Raw genomic sequence first — 22,266 nt, 5'->3', positions numbered from 1 at the left:
GTTGTTATGAACCTTTTGATAGTTTATCCTTTGTGATGTGACCATTTGATATTTGTGGTTCACTGGTGAGCCACATCAAAGTAGCTGAGTTATGGAATAGATTTGCACTATTGCCTAATATCTTAGGAAAAAAATAGAAGCAGAACTTCTTCAAGGGAACATCACCATCCATTAGCAGGCAGTGACCATGAAGAAAAGATGTATAGCTGGCCAACACCTTTACAGTTTAAACTAGAATGTTCTACCTTGGGGTTGAGCCTAGATATCCATTTTCGAATTAACTTTCTGTAAATTTTAAGTCTGGTTATAGTGAATATTTCATAGTATCAGTAATAAATTATGGGGAACAAGTTAATGCAGCACATAGAATGTAAATTATTGTTACGAGGTCTTTCGAGCAGTATGAGCCAAATTATATTCTTTAGCTTGACCTTTATTAGTGGACTATAATAATAAAGATACTGTGTTCATTAAAATAGTGTGTCTGTGGTTGTGTCACCTCTTGCAGCAATCAGTGATTGCAAGCTGTGGGCCATTGAAAGGCAGTGCTTCCAGACTATCATGATGAGAACAGGCCTGGTCAGGCAGTCTGAATACACTGAATTTCTTAAGAGGTGAGTGCAGTAATTATATTGTGCTGAAATGCGATTTATCTTTATTACTTCACTTTGTCAGGATGGCCTGTCTGCTACAGCATTACACTTTTTAGCTTGCAAGTCAGGTTGAGGTATGCAGCTTACTTGGAATTGTCTGTTGAAATATTTTTATTCCATTTCTTTCAGTTATTTCCACCTGTCCACACATGACTCATAAACTTTTTTATAAGAAGGGATTGAGAGACACATCTGCAACTGCTGTTCAAATATAGAATGGCAGACTCACTTAAAAAGAGTACTGAAAGAAAGTTCACATATGAGTGGTGTTTTTGTATGTTTCTTTGCCCAAAAGTTTATGTAAGAGGTCATTTTAGTCTGACTTCTTGGACATTATGGCCATGAATAAATATGTTGTCTGAATGTCAGGACAAGTCTTGAATATGGGAAGTGTAGGGAGAGAAGGGAGGAAAAGTGGGGCATCAGGTGTTGGGTCTGTGTCTGATGGTTTAACCTGCTCAGCATTGTTGGGGGTCAGCTGGGGCACTTGGTTGGCGGTATATCAGGTGTCAGTAGGTAGCAGCTGAGTATTCTTATCAAGGCCAGCTGCCTGGGTAGAGGCCCAGAAGCCAGTGAGGGTGTCTTCTGTGCACACGGGCATAGCAGATAGTTTACATTGCAATGTACTTGAGCGGAGGTCTGTACAGGAGTTGAAGGGTAGTGCACCTCTTTAACAGTTGGCACTGTGTGGCATTTTGTTCTTAAGATTTATTGTGCCTGCTTTTTGCTGCTTATTTCGAATAGACTGTAATAATGCTCATCAAATTGCCTTCTTCTAGTGTGCCGACATTCAGGAAGCTTCCAGAGGAAACCCTTGTCAAAATCTCTGATGTCCTTGAAGAGGTGTGTGATACCCTTGTATTACTGCAAGCATATTTTTGTTGAGACAGTCATTTTTATTGTGTTTTGTGTTATCATGCACAGAAAATGATCTTTTAGTCATGCTTTAGAAATTGCAGTTATTTGAATTGAGGTGACTGCATCTTGCAAGTAACGACAATCTTTACTTTATTTGAGGAACATAAAGTCAGGCATGCATGGCTCAGATTATCACTCCAATCACCTAACTAGAAGTACGCTCTGTCTCTGTGATAGAATGAGCTCATGAAACTTAGACATGCTCCTGCTGGCTGTGTATTAGGAATTTCGTAAAGAAGTCGAGAACATGCCCTTTCAAGTCAAGCATGGAAACTGCTGGCTTTTATTCTCATGGCATTGCATTATCATGGTGTACTCACAGCATTTCAGTTCGTCTTAGCTTAACTTAGATGCTTCAGTACCTATGCAAGTGCGACACTCAATATTCACGTGGTAGTGGGGAGAAATTTTGACTGGTCTTCTTGTCCATTATATCACCATGCATGCCTAGCAGAGGGTTGTGGTTGAACACTTATTGTGAACTTGGGAATATATAGGCAAGAATGGATTCTTTTCTGTAGCTCACAGCAAATCAAACATGCTACCTGCAGAGGTGACGCAAAGACTGTACTTCTAGTTTTTGTTTTTAATGCTTGTGGTATGTCCAGCTTGTGTAAACTGTCCTTCTTTGAAATGCCTTTGCTTGGTTATTAATCACTGTCTTACCACCTAAGCACGAGGAGCTTTACAGATTGAAAATAAAATGTTACTTTGGTAGAGAATGAAGTAATGTTACAAGCAAGTTAAGCAATCGATGTTTTTCTGCCAATTGAACATGCTTCAGGTGTTTATTGATATCACTAGAAGGAGTCAAGAGACCTATGGCTTTTTTTTTTTTTTCAATTCTAGTGTGGCGACTTCTGTTTTGCTAAGAGTTTGTAATTTTTCACAATCCCTTTGCAGACTACTTATGCACAGGGTGACTACATCATCAGGCAAGGAGCTAGAGGAGACACATTCTTTATTATCAGCAAGGGAACAGTAAGTGTACTTTTTTGCATTCTTTTTTTTTTTTTTTCATTATGCTGACTGTAGCTACAAATATAGCACACTTTCTGCGGCAAACATAACGACACCTTGTAAAACTGTTCAGGTTATCAGAAGTTCAGTGTGAAAGACGCTGTCTAGACTCGCTCACTTACTCCCTAGATATTAGAATATGCATGAATACACTCTCCCTGTACAGCACCTGTAGAGGTACATAATGCCATCCACTTGCTTGGCCAATTTAAAAACCATGTATGAGTAGGGCTCTTCATTTTCAATTGAAACCCAATTGCACCCAATTCTTGCACCTTGAACATATTTTGAAAAAATTGGGTTAAATCTGATTCCTCCCATTCTCCTGAAAAATGAGCCTTCGAGGCTTGTTGGTTTTCCAGTTCAAAAAGCTGAAGACACCACAAGAAAAATTTATGGATATCTAGTGCTTATTCCAAAGGGGTGTTTTCGGTCAATTGGGGATCTTAAACCTCTTTTAACGTTCGTTTTCATGAGGCAGATGAATCCAAAAATAAGTTTGTAATAGGTGATTTAGAAGCGAGAAGCCAGAACATGGCTACCACCCAGACGTTTTATTAGAGTTGCTGTATTAAGCGCTACCCACACTAATGACACCCTGATCCAAGGGCCTTGCACTGTGATATTGCTGTGATGTTAAATGTTTTCACACTGTACAAATAAAGGTACACTGGTCTTGCTGAGATGTAGGAGTACTCCATAGGAGATTGGTAACGTATGAGAATAAATTTATTTTAATGCCATGTTTTTGTTCGAACAATTATTAAATTTATATTTTGTTAGCATTTTTTTATTCTGCGTTGCTCAAAGGTGTATTTCTTTTTAAGTTTAAGTTTAATGTATATAAAACTTAAAATGAAGTCAGCAGCTTTATAAAGATGTACATATGAGTTGTGATCGACTGCATTATAGGAGTGTCCACATGGTCTCTCAATTCTGCTAATTGAGCTCATGAATAGAGATCAGTCAATCAACGACTTCTGTTAGGACATGATTGGTCTAGGTTACTCACACGAATAGCTTTAAGACTGGATGCGAAGCCAGCTAGCTCAGCCGCATTGTGTGTACATTCATAACATCCTAGAGTTGAGGCGTTGGTCAGAAATCTGATGTGAGTTGCAAACAGTTCAAGACTAGGGGTGTGGTGCTGTCCCTTTTGCAAAAATGTTGGAGGGCAACGCCCCCCCCCCCCCCCCCCCGCCCCCCCTGTTTTGAATTTACTGCGTGGAGGCATCACTCTCTGCTGTGTTTCCTCCATTTTCACGCTTTTTTTTTTTTTTTTAAGAAAGCATTGTTTTCATAGCGTTCACTGAGACAGTGCCAGGTATTCTGTGTGAAGGCAAATTTACTTAGTAAACATTCTGGAAAGGCATTTTAGCCTCACTGGTGGCGATGGTGATATAGGTGCAGGTGGAGTTAAGCTTACATTAGTATTATTGTCCACTGCACCTGCTATATTTCGTTGTGCAAAAAAAATACAGAAAAAAGAAAAGATTGCATCTTTAATCTTGCCTCAAAAAGCCAATGTCTCTGAAAGCTTCTCAACCAGCTGAGCTAGCATGACCCTCTGTTAATGATCTTTCATAGAACACAATTCAAACAGCACTGTCCAGTGGAACATCAAAGTTGCTCAGCAAAGTGTTAATCTGGTCATGAAATTGTATCATGTAACAGTTAAAGCAGCGTAGACATGTGCACCAAATTTTTGTTGCGTGTGCTTCTTTGGAATGATACAAAAGTCATTAGTAGGCATGAATCACTTTGCGGATTTTGCATGTGCCCAATAAACAATGTATAATTGGATTTCTTCTTCTATGCAGTTGCGCTTTTAGCAGCTGAACGGAGATTTTGACATTGCAGGCATGGTTTAGAAGCAAGGCACACAATATTCAGTATAATTTCTAGGGATCGAAAGTTGGAGCTTAGGAGTTAAAGCAAAGGAATTAGAGCAAATTAAAATACAGAAGCAGCTGCTTCTCTATTTTAATTTCTTCTAACTTTTAAGCTAGCCTGTCTTAGAAGGTAGAATGAAAGCAAGCAAACAAGCAGTTGTTATATTACCATTTTTGTCTGACCCATATGTGACCCCAACCTTACTTGTGCAGACAAGGGAAAGGAAATGAGGGGCTCGTTATGATGTACAGTCTTCGTCAAAAGTAACCAGGCTGCACGTTTTTCTTCTCAGTCGTATATTAAAGCTATTATGCCATCCCGCAAGGTCTAAATCTCTGGTATGGTAAGAAGAACCCCTGTTCTCACCTTCAAAGAACTTTTTGATCTTTAAGGAAGCCGTGAGGGCTCTGTTATACGAATGAGAAGCAAACCACGGAGCCTGGTTACTTTTGACAAAGACTGTACATATGAAGGAAGCCAACAGCCACTGAAACCAAGGAGCATAGGGGAGAGAGAGAGAAATAATTTTTATTCACACCCGTCGATAATGACTGGGGGAGAAGGCTATAGCCTAAACCCCCTTTCAGTACCCTAACTGTCTTCCGGAATCCCATGGGACTCGGTGGCAGTCAGGGCAAGACCGATGACTTTGCGTTGCACTTCTGCTTCATGGTTGAGTAATAGGGGAACATTTTTTTTGTTTGTCTTGATCATTGGGAGATTAATAGTATAATTATTGTATCACTTAAAGATAATTGATTAGAAAGCAGAAGAAAAACAACCACATGCTGTCAGTGAGATCCAAATCCATGACCTCCAAATTTCGTGGCCGGTGCTCCACCAGCTCAGCTATGGTGGCGGCTGCCCAGTCTTTTGCTTTCGGATGTATTCATGTTGCTTGTAACCTAACCTTGAAAGTGTTCACCAGCGCCACCCTTGTCTATAGTGGTGGACATAGTACATCCTGTATTACCGTGAGTGTGACATGGGACGTCATTGAACGGTGAGGGCGGAAGCTGTGCGAGAGCCCTCTTATGCTACCTGTGGCATAACCCTTCGAACCAAGACTCTCGTTAAGTTATTGAACAGATAAGGGAAGAGAAATGAGGGGCTCGTTATGACACACATATGAAGGAAGCAAACAGCTACCGAAACCAAGGAGCATAGAGGAATGTTTTTTTTTTGTTACTTGTATTGTCAAAGACCCGCAATTTGGTTGCTGAAACCAAAACTGAAACTACATTGGAGAAGAAATGCAGTTTTAAATTATTTACCTGGCTGAGATGAATTCCACATAATGCTGCATGTCTACTAATGTCTTATGTGTGCAGCGTTCTAAGGAAGAAAACACACAGTGAAAGGTGTGGTGTCTTCACCTCTTTGATGCACAGAGGTGATTAAGTGCATTGTCTTATACGAACACACTGGCATGTCGGCAGATGGTGTGTCAATTATGACAGCTCAATCATAGCACGGTCTTGTTGTTTATTTTAATAATGTTATGCTAACAAACCTGTTGATTAATTTTCTTTTTTATGTTAATGTGAGTTCAGGGCTGCCTTTTAATAAGAGCAATTACGCTTTTTATGCATAGTCTTAGACTACCACCATTTTTGCTGCATTAAATAGAAGTGAAAAGTCATGCCTTGTGTGCCTCTGCATAAATGAATATTATGCAGAGAAACTCGCGTATTGGTTGTATGTCAGGAAACAAGCAACCAAAAAAAAGAAAGAAGTTCAAATCTCGTATTGGTTGACGGATGGAAGCTCCGAGCCACAGACATTCAACTAAGGTGACCAACACGGCACATTATTTGTCGAAGCAGTGCAGGCGCAGTGAAAATCTTGTCGGGACCTTATCGAGTGCAATTTCGGTAGTTTGTCCCTCGTGAATGTGTGATGGAGCACGTGAGACGTAAAGGCCTTCATTCGATTTGTTTATAGTTCGGCAGACTCCCTCAACATCCGCAGAGGTGCTTTTACTGCTTTCCTCGGTATCGATGTCTGACGCATTTGCAGCGACATTGAACACACGTGCTGCCGCTCAAGTTTTTCAAAGGCTGCATGCATAAGACGATGGTTCGTTTAAATGTAGCCAAGAGCTGTTACTGATGTTCAGAAGGCATGTCTTTCCGCGCGGTTGAGTGACTGAGAGAAATTTCGTTTTTACGACGAGGCCACCTCTAAAACACATGATCAACATGGGGACTATGCCATGGGACTCCGTGTATATTTTCATATCGCTCTCATCCGAGAACCTTTGGCGCGGCTCCCTTCAAATAGAAGGGGCATATGAAACTTTGCTGTGTATGTAAACAACTGCTGTCTCATTTATTTTGGTAACTGCATGATAAAAGTGAAGCACAGACAAAATGCAACGCCAGTGGTGCTCATGCAACTGACAGATAAGTTTTTTTGTAAAGCTTTGCTGTGCACAATGAACTGTGCAGCATTGCAAAAAGCACTGTGCAGTACACATGCATACACCGAAAACCCCAGCAGACTGTGCATCTAACAGTTTAGCAGTGTGTCTAGAGGTCATCATGAAAAACCATGAGCCACTTATGGTATTGCGTAAAGTGCACAAAAGTAACAGCTGTGGGTTCATTGCATACTTGTCACAAAAATAATTGTAAAATTCATCAAGTGTCTGAACATATGCAGTGCAAAGTGTGTTCAAGAAGAAATGGTTACCAGGTGTGGATGCAATGTTTAATTGCTAAGCAAGCACCGCATGGTTCAAAACTAGAAATTGTTCAGTGTTTTTTTTGTCTTCTGTTTGATGTAGAACTTTTGTTCATGTAGGGTGCTGCCATCTTGCGTGCCTCACATACCAGGGAGAGGAACCTTCGTGAAAGAGACTGCTAGAAGTACTATTAAGAGGAGGGTTCCTTTCTTTAAAGTGTGCACTGGTTCTTTCTTACCTTATCAAAGATCTCCAGTGTTGCATATGTACAGGTGCCGTCAAAAGTAAATGGAAGGCAATATTCACGAAAAAATTTAATCATTGGCCCCCCAATTCATGCATCCTTGAATACATGTGTGCAGCCTAATTGTGATTTTGCAAATTGCACTGTGCACCAACATGCATGGACCATTATGCTTCAGATTTAAAGAAATTAAACTTTTTTGACAAAGTCGCCTTCCATTTACTTTTGACGGCGAGTGTACAATGGGTGCCATAATTTGCTTCAACAGCTTGTGGCTGTAAAACAGCACACCTGCAGACGCAGTATACGCATGGAATCATGCAGCATGCAAGAAAGACAACGATGAAGCAGCAGCAAATGTTAGTGTATTCCAAATACTAAGGGACAAAACAAAAACCTCGGAATTGGGTACGAGGATACCTTTTTCTGCTTAACCGTGCACCTCATGTTGTCCAGTAGGTTCATTGCATCTGAAGGGTATTTGCATCTGTAACTGCTATATCTTGCTCTGGTAACATCAGTACTAGTAGCTGGGGTAGTCAAGTCCTCATGTTGTTTCATCACTTTTCTATATGGTATGTTGTGCTTGGCTGCGCTCTTCTCCTCAGCTGATATTCCAGATAATGGCATAGTTGCAAGCTGGTCAAGATGCATTGCAGAAACACTCTAGCTAGGACGTGGATAATTGCATTCTACTGGTCTTGACCTACAGGCATTCATAATAATGATTACAATGTGCTTTTCTTGTTGCTTTCAGTCATGTTACAGCTCTGGCGTAGTGGGGCAGTGTAGGGAAAGTGCTGGCCACTGAGCTGGGCTGGCCTTGCAGCAGTGGCCCCTATTTTGTTGGCCAGTGCATTCATTACTTTGTGTTGCTGCTCAGGGCAGCAGCCACATATTTATCCAGTTTACTTGATTGCGTGCAAAGGGAGAGGCAGGAGCTCCTTGTGAAGAGAGAGGGTTGTTTTCAGGAGAGGGTACAGGCTTCCCTCATACATCACCTTTCATATATCCTCTCTCTTGGTTGTTTGCTGTGTTTGTAATTAATGAGAAAAACTGTGTTGAGAGGAGAATGAGGGAGGTCCTATGTCTTGGCTGCTCCAGGTCAAGGTAACCAGGAAAGCGCCTGAGGAGGCAGGCAGCACGGCAGAGGAGATCTTCATCAGGACCTTGCACAGAGGAGACTTCTTTGGAGAAAAGGCACTGCAAGGGTGAGTCTACTCTCACTGCTCACTACCACCCTTTCTTGCTTTCTTTCCCTCTTGCTCTTGTGTATACAAATGTGCTTTTTGCTGTGGGTGTGGAATATTTGAAGTGCAGGTTGTCCCGTTGCACATTTGCAGTACCTGTGGGTGTAGCATGGTTTGTGGCTGTGTTTTGGTGTGCTGTGAACATCACATTTTTTTTACATTGACTTTGGTGTCCCTGCTATGCAACATGTGAACTGCACTTTATTTTTGTTTCCGTTGGGGATGGGGAGTATGTTTTCATTCTCAATATGGTAAGTCAGTTCGGCCATTGCTTTTTTTCTGCAGGAACTGCTGGCAGTATAAATGTTTCTGCTTGTGTATATAGCAGCTACAGGTTTTTTAAATGGCAGCTTCAGCTGAAAAACCACGGTTGTTTTCTTTTTTTTCATTGTATTCCTTGATGCAGTGTTACCTTACATATTTGTGTAGATGACTTCCTTCGTACTTGGCTCTTTTACCTAAATGCACAGCTTTAACCTAAGCTCCTCCAGGTCCTAAGCTTGTTGACCGCAGTTTTGATTGTGTTTCATGTAGCACTTGTGATTTTCATCGTGAGTACATGCATAAGGTGTAACAGTACAGAACTTTGAAAAAATGCTTACTATGCTAGTTAAGCATATATTTTGTTGGCATTCTAAACTTTGAACCATATTGATTAGTTTTTTAGCAGAATTTTTTTTAGCAATGTGTTTGGTTGGTAAAAATTTGCTGAGAAAATTTTTTGCAGGAGAAATTCACACTTAAAATTAAAAACTGCATTAGTCCGTGTTTTGTTTTCTTTTTTGTTCCACTTTTGGAGTGTGAGGTAGCGAACAGGTGGCTTGTTTGTTTAACAAAAGGGAGAGGATTAGGGTCATTTAATCTTATTCTTAAATAAATCTATTCAGTGTACATGTAGGTCAAGACTAACTCTTTCATGGCACTTGACACGGACTGCATGTAATAGGAGCCACTGGTGCTGTCTTCTGGGTTTGCCTTTTCTATGTACCTTTTCTTTTCATGCATATGTTGTGATTTGATAGCTGCATTACTCTGCTGATATGTCATTTCGCTACATTCTATTCTACAGTGAAGAATGCCGTACAGCCAACATAATAGCCGATGACCCTGAGGGTGTGACATGTCTAGTCATCGACAGAGAGTAAGCAAGCATGCTGTTTTTTTTTGTTCAATCTCAAGATGTCGTTTTCTAATGTTTGCTATTGTTTCTGTATGTTTTCAGCTTATATTTGCACTTGATTCACATCATGTCCCATCCATCATTACTAGGAATGTCTGTAATATTCATTACATGTGTTTGTGGGCTGCTGTTTCTTCAGCAGTGTGCTAGATGTACCATGCGAATGCAGGCGTGTTCTGAGCCTTCAGACTGCCTATTATGCTCTTCCTTAAGTTGTAGGCCAATATTTTAACAGTGTTTATGCTGTTTCTACTCTCATAATTTCAGCTAAAGTTGTCATGTAGGTGACACTTGCATTAATTGCCATCAACCTGCTTGTGTGCTTTCACAGTGGGCCTGTTCTCTTGAACAATGCATATTGAACATTACTTTCTCTCTCACTTTTGCAGCTCTTTCAACCAGCTCATGAGCAACATTGATGAAATTAGAGGAAAGCAATATGATGAGGATGTTGGTGCAAGGCAAAGGTGGGTTTCTGTTGTACCACATGCTCAAGTCAGGGAACTAAGATCCATGACAAATACTGTAAGCAAGAGTGCTGCTTGCAGCACTCTTGCTTTGTGTTTGTGTTTAGTAAAACCTTGTTAATTCAACCTCCTTAATCCGAAAATCTGGATAATTCTGACCACTTATGTAAATCTGTTGCATGTCACAGGCTCGCTAATTTGGGCACAGTTAAGCTCATACTGGTTAATTTGGACAGGAAGCCAACAGAGAACCATATGTTGAAGTGGGATGGGCATGCAAACAATCATCCAAATAGCCCTCCTCAGGCCTGAATTGTGTAGTAAAGTGTTTCCCCGCGCACCTCTGACATATTTGCAATGACAAGCATGACGATAGTAGTAGGGCCCCGTTGCCGAAAAATAGCCCAGTCTCATAGTTTTGGTTTTACTTTTCTGAGCATCATGCCAGCCTGCAGCAAAAGCGACTGGCAGTGAACATGAACAAAAGATGACTGGAATCCACTCAGGGAATTTATCAAGAAAAGCAATTTTTCTTTCTTATGTTGAGCAATGGCACATTCATGTGTATATGTTTACAGCTTGTGTAGTTGCAAACAGGCTTCTAACAGCTCCTGCTAACAGTTCTGCCTTGTACAAGAATGGCACTGCCAAAAAGGCACGAGAAGCTCCTTAAAAGAGCATTCACCCCCATCATGTCAGCAGGTAGCATACATTTTGAAGCCTGTGTTATAATTGCAGCTGCTACATGTGTTGTTCTGAAATTTTTATTCTTGGCTGAAGCAGAACTGGGTTTGAAGGGGGTGGTCGTAGGGGCCTGTTTTTTCATTGAAGTTGAAGATGTGTGTAGTATTGGGGTGTAGCGCAATATCATTTTTTTTTATGCTTAGCATATGGCTTGCTATCATCTGTTGTTTGTAAAATGTGTCTGTAATGCCTTATGTTTGCTTAGTGAAATTAAAGGAACACCTAGCACATGCACTTTTTTTTTTACTTTGAAGTTCATTCCTACTGTTATAAATCTGTTTTTGAGTTCAGCACTTCGTATGCTGTTTTTCTGTGCCCTCAGATGTATTTTTTGCTATTATTTTGCCATTGTTCCACATGTTAATTAGTTCAGTTTTATATCTCCTGAAAGTGTGGAGGCTTAGAAAAAGAAAGCTTCTCGGTTATTCAGGGTGTACCACCAAAAGCAGCTGGTATGTAGCACAGTACTTAAAATGAGCAGAGATGTCAGTAAAATACATTTACAGAATTTTGAAAAGGGTCCCAAAAAGTTTTATAAATGATTTATGACACCTGAATACATAATCTGGATAAACAACTGAATCCTATTTAAGCTGGTCAAAAAGACCTTTCCACAACTTGTGTGTAATAAAGTGGCCTGGCTCATTATTTCAGAATGCCTTGAATGCCTTGGAGCTCAAGAAGTTAAGTGGCAGGACTAAAAACTACATATTTTAAATGTTCAAAAAAAACATCTTTACAATGCATTACTAAGCCCAGACTTGTGCTCATACATGTATTACATTAGTACGTTGTCTGCGACTTCATTTCTCATAATGAAAAGATGGTGATGTGTCCTGGAGATATGTGAAAAGAAAAGGTATCAAAACACCTTTTATAGGATGTTCCAAAGCAAGGCTGAGTACAGGCGAATTGATGATGGCATGACTATTCTGTAATAGATAGCAAATCACAGGGCTTTGTACCTTTCACTGTTTATGACTTCCGGCGTTTAAATAATGTTTCTATGAAAATGCTTTAACTTAATTATTTTGTGCTTACTGTTTGCTTTGCTGTATTTTGTCATGTTGTTAAAAGCAGCTGAATTGTTCTAATTTGCTGTTGTGCTTGTTTTGATGCTTACTCTGGAAGGAACCACGGTAAGCATTGTACTCTGGGTTCAGGTTTTTTCCAGCATTTTTAATTATTTTTTTTTGCGCTGCTCATTGTTGTTGTGTCTAATGATTTAGTTCTATTTCTTTTCTTGACAGGATCAATGAAGAGTTTGCAAACTTGAAGCTGAGTGATCTCCGCGTGATAGCCACTCTAGGAGTTGGTGGCTTTGGTAGAGTTGAACTGGTAAGTGTTGACTGTCGAACTGAACATTTTTATATGCGAAACTATACCATACAAAGTAGTTATGGCAAATGGGACGTCTCTTTGTGGCTAATTTATATTCATTAAAGAAAGCATTGCGTTAAAGATTTTCACCAGAGAAAAACATCTTCATAAATGTGGCCGCATGGTTCACTGTCATGAACCTACTGGTCATGTAACTCTTACTTTTGCGAAGTCTCTTCATAAATGTGGCCACATGGTTCACTGTCATGAACCTACTTTAGTTTGTTGTACGTACGTGGCAGGGGCTTATTATTTTTATTTCCTTTTGGTTGCCCCAACCTATCGTTTGTCATGAACCTACTGGTCATGTAACTCTTACTTTTGCGAAGTCTCTTGAAGAGTGCTTCGTGCAAGTCGTGTATTCTGCTGGTTTATTATTTACTTATTAGGTGTGGATTGGTGTAATATCGAAGAAAATTTGGCAGTAGTTGCCTTCAGGGCAGTGCAAAACTATGGGCTTTGAGATGTCACTCCTTGCAAAGAGGGAAAGTTTAAGTGCTAAAAGGTGAATATAATGTTCGTAAATACAAGGGTAAGCATTTTCTCTTGTGTGGTTGTGATTAGTGCACACGATCTGTGGTGATTTTACTACTATCGGCACCACTGTGAATTTTCATTTTTCCTAGGTGCAAAGCATGCAAGACCCAATGCGCTCATTTGCACTGAAAGTTATGAAAAAGGCACAGATTGTGGAGACAAGACAGCAACAGCATATCATGTCTGAGAAGATGATACTCGAGGAGGCCAACTGTGACTTCATCATCAAGTGAGCATCATTTGACAGAGCATCATTGATAGCACTCAGGCACATTCAAATTCAGTATGTGTCCATGTTGCTTTACTGTGACATGGAATGCTACTACCCTTAAAATGCTTGAAAATTGCAAGTGTCAGCTCCATAGGGTTCTTTCTAGGAATCCTATTGCCTCATATCTGCATAAAAGGATCCAGACTCTACATTTTTGCTGCTGCCTTCTGCTAGATTCAGAATGAGATTGATTTTTTTATCACGAGAGGAAATTTATTGTAAGAAAAAGCTTGAGAGTTTGTTTGCAGGACAGACCTGTGTACATGCGTGACCATATCTTTTACCTCTGTTATTTTCTGCATTTTTTTTCTATGTATGACTGAATAGAAGGGGCTTTTAAAGTATTGACATCAGTATGGATTTTAGTTGCTGACCAATTTTTCGATCTTGAAGGGGACAGGAATGGTGTTGAAATATTCAAGCAGTCCGGAACTATATGGATAGTTTTCTGAAGCTGTTTAATAATGGGGATGTCCGAATTCTTGACATCCAAAAAGGCGGTCTGCAACTACACATACATGCATTTCCAGAAAGTTATCATTTAGTTTTTATTAATGTTTGTGCTTGCAACAGCTTGGTGTAATAACCGAGCAGTTACAGTAATGTAGTTTATGCTGTTTATCAGCAGATAGTGAAATAACGCAAAACGTAGTTTCAGAGCATTTCTTTTTTTCCTTAAGCAGTTTTTTCAGTTTCACTGTGGATAACGTGGTATTTTGGAAACGTTCGTTTCGTTTTTTTAAATCCCCGAGGTGTTATTTAAATTAATGCATTGTATAGCTTTCAAGCAAGTTGCTGACTGTGGCAGTCGCATTTTGATGCAGGCAAAATTAAAAGATGCCCCTATGCTGTGTGGTGTCAGCGAGGAGCCCTCCACTACAGTGTCTGTCATAGCCTATATGTTGCTTCGGAATGTTAAACCCCTAGTACCACATACTTTCCAAGCAAGAGTAGTTTTTCAATATTTTGGTATTATTTGCTATCACTGGAGCTGAAGCTTGTGGTTGAGATGTTTTTGATGTAGGATTGATTGCCGCCGATGTGCTGCAGGTTGTACAAGACATTCAAGGATAGAAAGTACCTGTACATGCTGCTTGAGCCATGCCTGGGAGGAGAGCTCTGGACAATTCTCCGAGACCGGTCAGTCTTATTTCTGTGTGTTGCACTGTGCATGGTTTCACAGCAGGTTCAAGTTTTTTTTCTCTTTCCTCTATTATTTTCCATATCCTGCAACATATGCAGCTTTACTTGGTAACAGTTGACACCCAGCAGATGTCAATTGTAACTACATTTTATAGCAGTAGTTCATGGCGATATCTGGCAGAAAATGAAAAGGCAATGAAAAATGTACTAATTAGTTTGCAAGACAAAAAGCTGAGCAAGGCACCATGAAATATTTTACATTCAGACAGAAAGTAGGTGGTCTAATATAAGATTGTACTATAGTCACTGTAAAAGAGTGAGAGTCTTCATGGGTTGTCACTGATGCGCATGAAGCTGGAGTTGTTTTAAACACACTATGCTATACAGTACGAGCTTGAAGAGAATTTAAGCAGAGCAACACCAGCATATGTCTCTTGAAATAGATGTTACAATGTAAACAGGTGGTATATGTACTTCTGAAACAGGTGCAAAAGAATCAGCGTGGTAAATCTTTAGGAGATTAATCAAATGCTTCAAACCTAAGCTTTGTTGTAATGGCGATACCTTTGCAACTTCAAGCTTGCTGGAGCCGCCGCGGTGGCTCAGTGGCTATGGTACTCGGCTGCTGGCCCAAAAGACGCGGGTTCGATCCCGGCCGCGGCGGTTGAATTTCTTTGGAGGAGAAATTCGAGGCCCGTGTACTGTGCGATGTCAGTGCACGTTAAAGAACCCCAGGTGGTCGAAATTTCCGGAGCCCTCCACTACGGCGTCTCTCATAGCCTTAGTCGCTTTGGGACGTTAAACCCCACAAACCATCAAGCTTGCTGGTCTACTTGGAAATCATTACAGCATGGTTACGGAATAATTTTATGAGGTTACCGTATAGGTGATGCATGTTGTAGAATTTGCCTGACAAAGATGAATTTCCAATTTACTGAGATCGTTTAATAAGTTTCCTGCAAAATTGCTGATTGGGCGAGCTGGTGGGACGATTCGAAATCATGCCCCACCAACTCGCCCGCCCTGTTGCCCGCCCTGCTGTTGGGCAGCGCCCGCCCTGTCGTCAGTGTTTCTTCTCTTGTCTCCGTCTGTTTTCGCACTGGTCATTTCGAAGTTTCCTGCATTGTTGTCTGAGTGTACTGACGACTTTTAAGCTTTTGAACGTGTAGCAGTTACATGCACACTCTTGGAAAGGAAAAATTATGCGCGAGGTGCACAAGATGTTGTATACAGGTTGAACCAAGTTTAAGGGGAAAAAAAAAATTAAATAAAATTTATTCATCATACAGAGATGAGGCCAATAAAATATTGTTAACAGTTATGTTACAAAAGTTACTAATTAAGACAAGTGTTGCAAAAATTAGAAGTTTTTCTAAGATCATAAAATTATCCTCAGAAATTGAACGGGGCTTTAAAAAACCTAGTTTGGTTGTATGCCTCTTACATGATATTTTTTTTAAGGCCGATAGGGCCCTATAGTAAAAAGTTAACAAAGAAATTGTCAAAAGATAGTTATCGAGTATGAAAAAAGAGTAATAGAGTATGTAGAGAAGTAGAGCAGGTGAATGTGAGAAAAAAAATTGGCTAGCAGTTTAGCATTGCTAAGCACGAAATATTCTTTGAAAGCACAGTTTTTTGCTAGTGGACTCCACCTCTATGTGCCCCAAAGCGCTATTGAGGTGTCCACTGACTCAGGGAGCCAGTTATGCGCCTTTCCTTCCCTCATAATCAACAATCTATACCTTCCTCTAGTTTTGAGAAAAAGGAAAGGTGCATAACTGCCTCAGTTTGTAGGTGGATGCTGCTGCCTACTCACAGTGCAATTGAGGTGTCCACTGACCCAGTGAGCCACTTACACGTGCTACTCAGAGGCTTCATACTCATATACAGGCACACACCACTGAAACCTGGGGACTGTGACTAGATGTGCTTTCGCACTAAAATGCCACATGGAAGTGCATATGTGTGGCTCAGTACTAGTGTTCATAAGTATATTTGAACACATTAATCTTGCAAGCAGGCCTCTGCATATTTTGTTCGCCTATGATCATACTCACTAACTTCAAAGAAGGCTGTAAAGATTGATGCGTAGCAGTACCATCATCAATATGTGTTGCAGTCATGCACACTTTTTATCATTGGAACAATGGTGCTGACACAGGCTGTCGGACTGACGCCAAGAGTGGGAACTTAGCCACAGTAAACATTAAAGGTGCACTGAAGAGGATTCTGAACTTGTCTTTTTGCCACGGGAACTCGATCTACACGTTCCTAGCATTCTTAGAAACTGCGACTTATTGCCCTGTGTGGCCGATTTCTGTAATTAAATCGAATTAACGTCCGGCTCCCGCCTTTTTTTTTTAATTCTTCCTCGTACGGTGGGCAGAGTCGACCAACGCGTGAAGTGCCTTTCAGTCAGCTCCGTGGAGGCTTTGCTTTCGCTTTATTTTGTTTTTTAGGTTTCCATGAATAATTAGTTTCATTCGCAGATAATATGGCCGCAAAACAAGCCCGCAGAATTAGAAATACGCGCGGACTATTTGCTACTACGGACTACTACATATTACTCCGCCGATGGCTGAGCGGCAAACCGCCACGGGAGTGGGTGAAAGGCAACCCACGCTTTGGTCGACTCCTCCCACCGTACGAGGGAGAATTAAAAAAAAAAGGCGGGAGCCGGACGTTAATTCGATTTAATTACAGAAATCGGCCACACAGGGCAATAAATCGCAGTTTCTAAGAAAGCTCGGAACGTGTAGATCGAGTTCCCGCGGCAAAAAGACAAGCTCAGATTCCTCTTCAGTGCACCTTTAAGGATTTGTTCATGAAAGATGTGCTTGGGTTAGCTGCAGTACACCCAAATGCTTTCTTACTTTAATGAAATTTTCGGCCTTTCAGTGGAAAAAGCAAGAGCCAAGGAAGCCGCTTAGCAGCATACTAAAAGCATTGTTGAACATTCGCGAAGTTGCTCACTACTTGTTACTCTCTGCATGAAAATAATTGTTAGGAAGTCATGATTATCATATTTGTTCGCATAATGAGTGCACTTTTTTCCCCAAAAATGTCTGAAAATTTGGGGGTGCATTTACTACATGGGGTAAAATATTCAGAAAAAATTGGAAGCAGTAAAAACAGGGCAAAAACCAGTGGTTGGCGAAATAAATACTTCATTTGGTATGACTCACCGTCAAATTAAAACAAAACACACTCCTTATCACGGTCAACAATGTTTATCTTAAAGCTCCATGTATAACTCGCATAGCGACCGATAATTCTGTCCGAAGAGAGCACAAGTAGAGTTCACTCTAGCACAACTCATAGCATTCAGTGCAATGCCCTACCACAGGTTGCTGCAGTGCGCAATATGGCCAATCAAACTAAGAAATTCTTTGCAGGCATGGTGTCTGTTGCTACCCGGATTTCTCACGGAACTTTTTATTGTCTGTTTGTCCCATAGGGTGAGGTATTAGTGTGAAAGCACTATTCCAACGGGTGAACCCCAGGCAAGATCTTGTGATGTTTTTGGGTTTGCAATGTTTGTGGGTTTTTGACAAGTGAAATAAGCAGATATGAAGAAATCAAATAAATATCCGTGACTAGGATTCGAACCCGTGACGGAGCGAACAGATGAGCTTCGCTGGCCACTGCACGAGAGCACTAGGTATCGCCACAGCTGAATACGCCTCGTGTTAAACTGCAACACACTCTTGCACTTGCATTGCACATCTTCTTTTTCAACTAATACTACTATCAAACTAATATTCGCGCTTTGAGCTGTGTGGCGGCAGTGACAGAGAGATGTATGCTGCATGCATTGGCATGGACAACGCTATGGCGGAAACACGGCACTAGAGCAATATGAGTTGGCATTGACGACATTTCTGCTGAAACATGGCACTGGAGCATAGACCGCTTGCGTACATTGGGCAAATTGACATTGACGATGAAAAAGTTTAAGACGCTCATAACTGGCTGGATCCCTGGGCCAGTGGACACCTCAGTCATGCTTTCAGGCACGTGGCAATGGTGTCCACCTGTAAAAAACTTCTTTCACACAATATTTCGTGCTTAGCAATGCTAAACTGCCAGACATTTTTTGTAGTCATCACATTTGATAGATGGCACTTTATAATGTTGTGTAGCTGTTTTTACATTCAAAGAAGGGTGCCTGCTGGCATTCAGTATTATCGGCAGCAGACTGCGCACCAAAAGAAAAGGTGCATTTATTAGGCAAGAGGAAATTATGTGTACTTTTTTACTGCAAAAGTAAAGAGTGCATTCATCATGCGAGCACGTTCATTGCACAAGTAAATACAGTATGCAAAAGAGTTTGGTTGGATGGCAGATAATGTGAAAACTAGATGGTAGTGGGTATGTTGCACTGTTTTCATGGTACAGGTAATGATGCTTTGTGTCAAGCAGGCATATCTTTGATGGTTGTGCCCTTTGGGAGCATGAGTTTATTGCTCACTTGGGGCAGGAACAGATGTTGGTGTTACCTTTGCAGGTGATGAAAGGCGTAGACAGATGTGGCAGATTTTTATTGATACTTTCCCGAACTTGTGCTACATTTATGTTTGTAATCCTTTTGCACACTTGTAACATAGCGCTCGCCATATATGTTTCTCCAAAGGAAAATAAAAGAATAAAAGCACTTGCTGCTCAACCTGACAGAGGGGGTAAGGCCAGTCACGACGGAGGTAGAGAGGAGAGTACACATGGATAGTGTCCCCTGATACACGGGCAGACCTTTTCCCCTCTCCCTTTGTACTGTGGGTTATAAAAGAACAAAGAAAACTGGGCCCTGGGAGTCTTGTCTAAAAGCGGAAGTGAAACAGTGTCTTGGCCTGACAGCTGATATCACTCGTTGCTGCCTTTGCTCGCGCTGTTGATGCAGACGCCAGAGACAGCTTCCCCGCTTTCCTAAGTCTCACAGAAATCATATGCATGGTCCCCTCTGTTGGGTTTAGTCATGCATGCTAGATTCAACAAGAAAGCTTGTTCCTGTTTTCCTGTAAACATTTGCAGGGCATCATACCCGCAACAATGGTGAGGGGTACAAACCAGTACTGATCGAAGACCAAAAGCTTTCTTCTGAACAGCAACATTGCACCCATTGTGCATACGCCAAGGCTCGCTTTGGCTCTGCCACAGGACTCATGGACCCAGCTGAAAGATGGCACAACCATGATTCGGAAGAAACATAGATGGCGTGCACCATGTTACACACTGAAGCATTTCATATCATAAATAAATATGTAAATAAATTTAATGCATGGAAACTTGGGAAAAGAGGTTTTCTATGGCTAGGTTATCTCTAAATGCCGTGTTCTAATTTCTCACAGTATTTGCCAGTTTGCTGTGAAAATGCTGTGAGCATTGATGTGAGCACCTATTTTCTTTCTCCAGTGGCAATTTTGATGACAACACCACAAGGTTCTACACAGCATGTGTTGTGGAGGCGTTTGACTACCTGCATGCCAGGAACATCATTTACCGTGATCTCAAGCCAGAGAACATGCTGCTTGATATCAGTGGATACATCAAACTGGTATGTCAGCACTCTTCTACTTCACATCTCTTTTGCACTACATCTGACCATTTTGTGTCGTCAGTTGCTAAGAACTTTGGCTTGTATCTCTTCCATAGTTCTTCGAACAGTTCCCAATAAAAACATAGTGCCTCGATATCTGACACTCCTCCTGTGTTGAATCCCATAGCACATTTACTAAGGAAATGACATGAATATGTTAACTGAGACATCCAGCTTTGGAGGTCCATGAGGCATCTGCAATATTTTCTGCTACAGCCCAATGCATATTGCGGGAAAAGAATGCTTGCTCTTTCACTGGACTGCATTCTGCCATGATTACATGCACTTACAGTTAAGCATAAGGCGCAGCATAACGAGTCTATAACATAGCTGCTGCATCACCTGTACAGTTAGGCCCAGTAAACATATCTGCATACCTGTAGTGGCCCTGTCATCACTGTTCATGAAGTGTGTGTGCAGTATGGTGCGAACTGATGTGCTGTTTTTGTTAAAGGACATAGCAGTTTGATGCATGCAGTGCTATTTATTCTTTGCACCATTACAGGTTCATAATTGAGTGAGATATCTTCGCTCATCCATTAAATGCGTTATGGCTCTCGGTTATAACGGGGGCTTGGATATATTTGTTTCATCAGGTTTTAGAAAGTACGTGTTTAGAAAATATTTAGTGAGCTTAGTGCTGTTGTTTGGCCACATCTGACTTTGTGGTGTTCATGTGGCTCTGTTTGTGCCTCGTGTGATTGTTTGATTTGAGTACACATAACACAGCAGCGCACGTGTCACATTCTTTTTCGCAGTGCCCACGCAGGGGCAGCGAGCGGGTAGAGAGCATGTCTTGTGCACCACTCATGTAGGTGTGGCTGCGTGCACTCCAGGGCATGCAGTTTTGGTTTTGCACTTGTGCAGGACTAATATTATTTGCGCTGCATCACTGACAGAAATTATGTTTTTGAAAATATCAGAACTGGTATGTAGGTTCCTAATGGCGAGCTATAAATCTTCAAGTGAATGAGCTGCCTAACTGTAACAGTTAAAAATTTCAACTATTAGATCTTAGTTAGATTAGATTTCAGTTAGATAGGTTAGATTTTAGCTAGCCAGTATGCTAGTTAACATGTCTTTGCTGTTTTCTGATGTCAAACACTATAGTGACAATACTATACCAAAGAAAATGCTCCCTTAACTCAAAAAAACCTATTTTTAATAATTACGAACAGTGTTAAGTATAACACCATGTATATGCAGGTAATTTCTGTGTCTGTATGGTTGTGCATACTTTCCTTGGAAGATATTCGTAGGAAATTTATTATAATATTCTTTGAGGTTAAGCACAAGAGAATAGCCACCATGTCCTGGGTAAATTCCGTAGAAGACCTGTATAGACATGGAAGGGATGCCCCTAGGTCATAAGCTAAGTGTTGTAATGGTCATGCATGTCCAGTGAATCGTTTTTGTACTTCTAAGAAATATCTGATTGCACAGCCTCAATACCTTTGGGATATGCATGGTGCATAACTATTTTTAGTGGGTGGTAGATGCCTCTTAGGTGTTGTTTGCAGACCTTCATTCTACATTTGTGAGCAGCTGCCTGCTGTAAGGTAGATTTCGCCTGCTTTCCTTACAAGCATGCATTTTTTTTTTGTGCCAAATATATACGATGATGTTATAACCATTGCCTGCTTTCTTGAATACATGAATATGCATTATAAAATAGTGTTTCAGTGAGATTCGTGAGGAATGTTTGCTCGTAGCATTTTTTGCAGCTTCTGTTACGCCACAAATTCTTGGCTAAGCTTATTTAGTGCTGCAGATTGAACCCAACTGCTTGCATAACATAGCAATGTGACTCTGCAGGCACTTTTTTCTGGATGCCGTGTGTGCAGGTGGACTTCGGTTTTGCCAAGAAGTTGGTGAACGGTCGCAAAACGTGGACCTTCTGTGGCACCCCCGAGTATGTAGCTCCTGAGGTGATCCTCAACCGAGGGCATGACATCTCAGCTGACTACTGGTCCTTGGGTGTGCTCATGTTTGAGCTTCTTACTGGCGCGTGAGTTCACTATACTTTTTCTGTGGTTGTTTATGTTTTGCATGTGCTGAGGGAAGCTGTAGCTGTGGTCAGTGCTATCAGAAGTCACCAAAAATAAATGCCAAATCAGAAGAACAGCATTATCAGTTTTTCTGCCTGGCTGCCTAAGAGCACAATCCAAAGGAATTGGCATATTTTTGTAAAATGGTGGTACAGAACTGTAGAATCCTCCACAGATGTAGCAGATGAAATTCGACCCCACTTGAAAAACGAAAATTAAACAGGTTTCAAAAACATGAA

The 22,266-nt window shown here is 41.0% G+C and overlaps 1 protein-coding gene across 5 annotated transcripts in view; it reads left to right on the top strand.

Moving 5' to 3' along the window:
- The window catches only part of for (cGMP-dependent protein kinase for), a 148,598-nt gene that overhangs the window by 106,806 nt on the left and 19,526 nt on the right, over positions 1–22,266 (top strand). For all 5 annotated transcript variants that reach the window (XM_089582191.1, XM_089582190.1, XM_089582194.1 and 2 more), the window contains exons 4-14: positions 509–614; positions 1,433–1,496; positions 2,475–2,552; positions 8,519–8,625; positions 9,734–9,805; positions 10,234–10,311; positions 12,306–12,393; positions 13,062–13,201; positions 14,294–14,383; positions 19,796–19,937; positions 21,824–21,987. In XM_089582191.1, coding sequence (XP_089438317.1) covers positions 509–614; positions 1,433–1,496; positions 2,475–2,552; positions 8,519–8,625; positions 9,734–9,805; positions 10,234–10,311; positions 12,306–12,393; positions 13,062–13,201; positions 14,294–14,383; positions 19,796–19,937; positions 21,824–21,987 — 1,129 coding nt within the window. The remainder of the gene's footprint in view (positions 1–508; positions 615–1,432; positions 1,497–2,474; positions 2,553–8,518; positions 8,626–9,733; positions 9,806–10,233; positions 10,312–12,305; positions 12,394–13,061; positions 13,202–14,293; positions 14,384–19,795; positions 19,938–21,823; positions 21,988–22,266) is intronic.

The sequence above is a fragment of the Amblyomma mixtum genome, chromosome 3 (assembly GCF_055824585.1).
Source record: "Amblyomma mixtum isolate Tamu chromosome 3, ASM5582458v1, whole genome shotgun sequence".
Classification (NCBI taxonomy): Eukaryota; Metazoa; Arthropoda; class Arachnida; order Ixodida; family Ixodidae; genus Amblyomma; species Amblyomma mixtum.
Note: the sequence above shows the minus strand (reverse complement) of the source record. Positions and strands in the feature narration are given on the sequence as shown.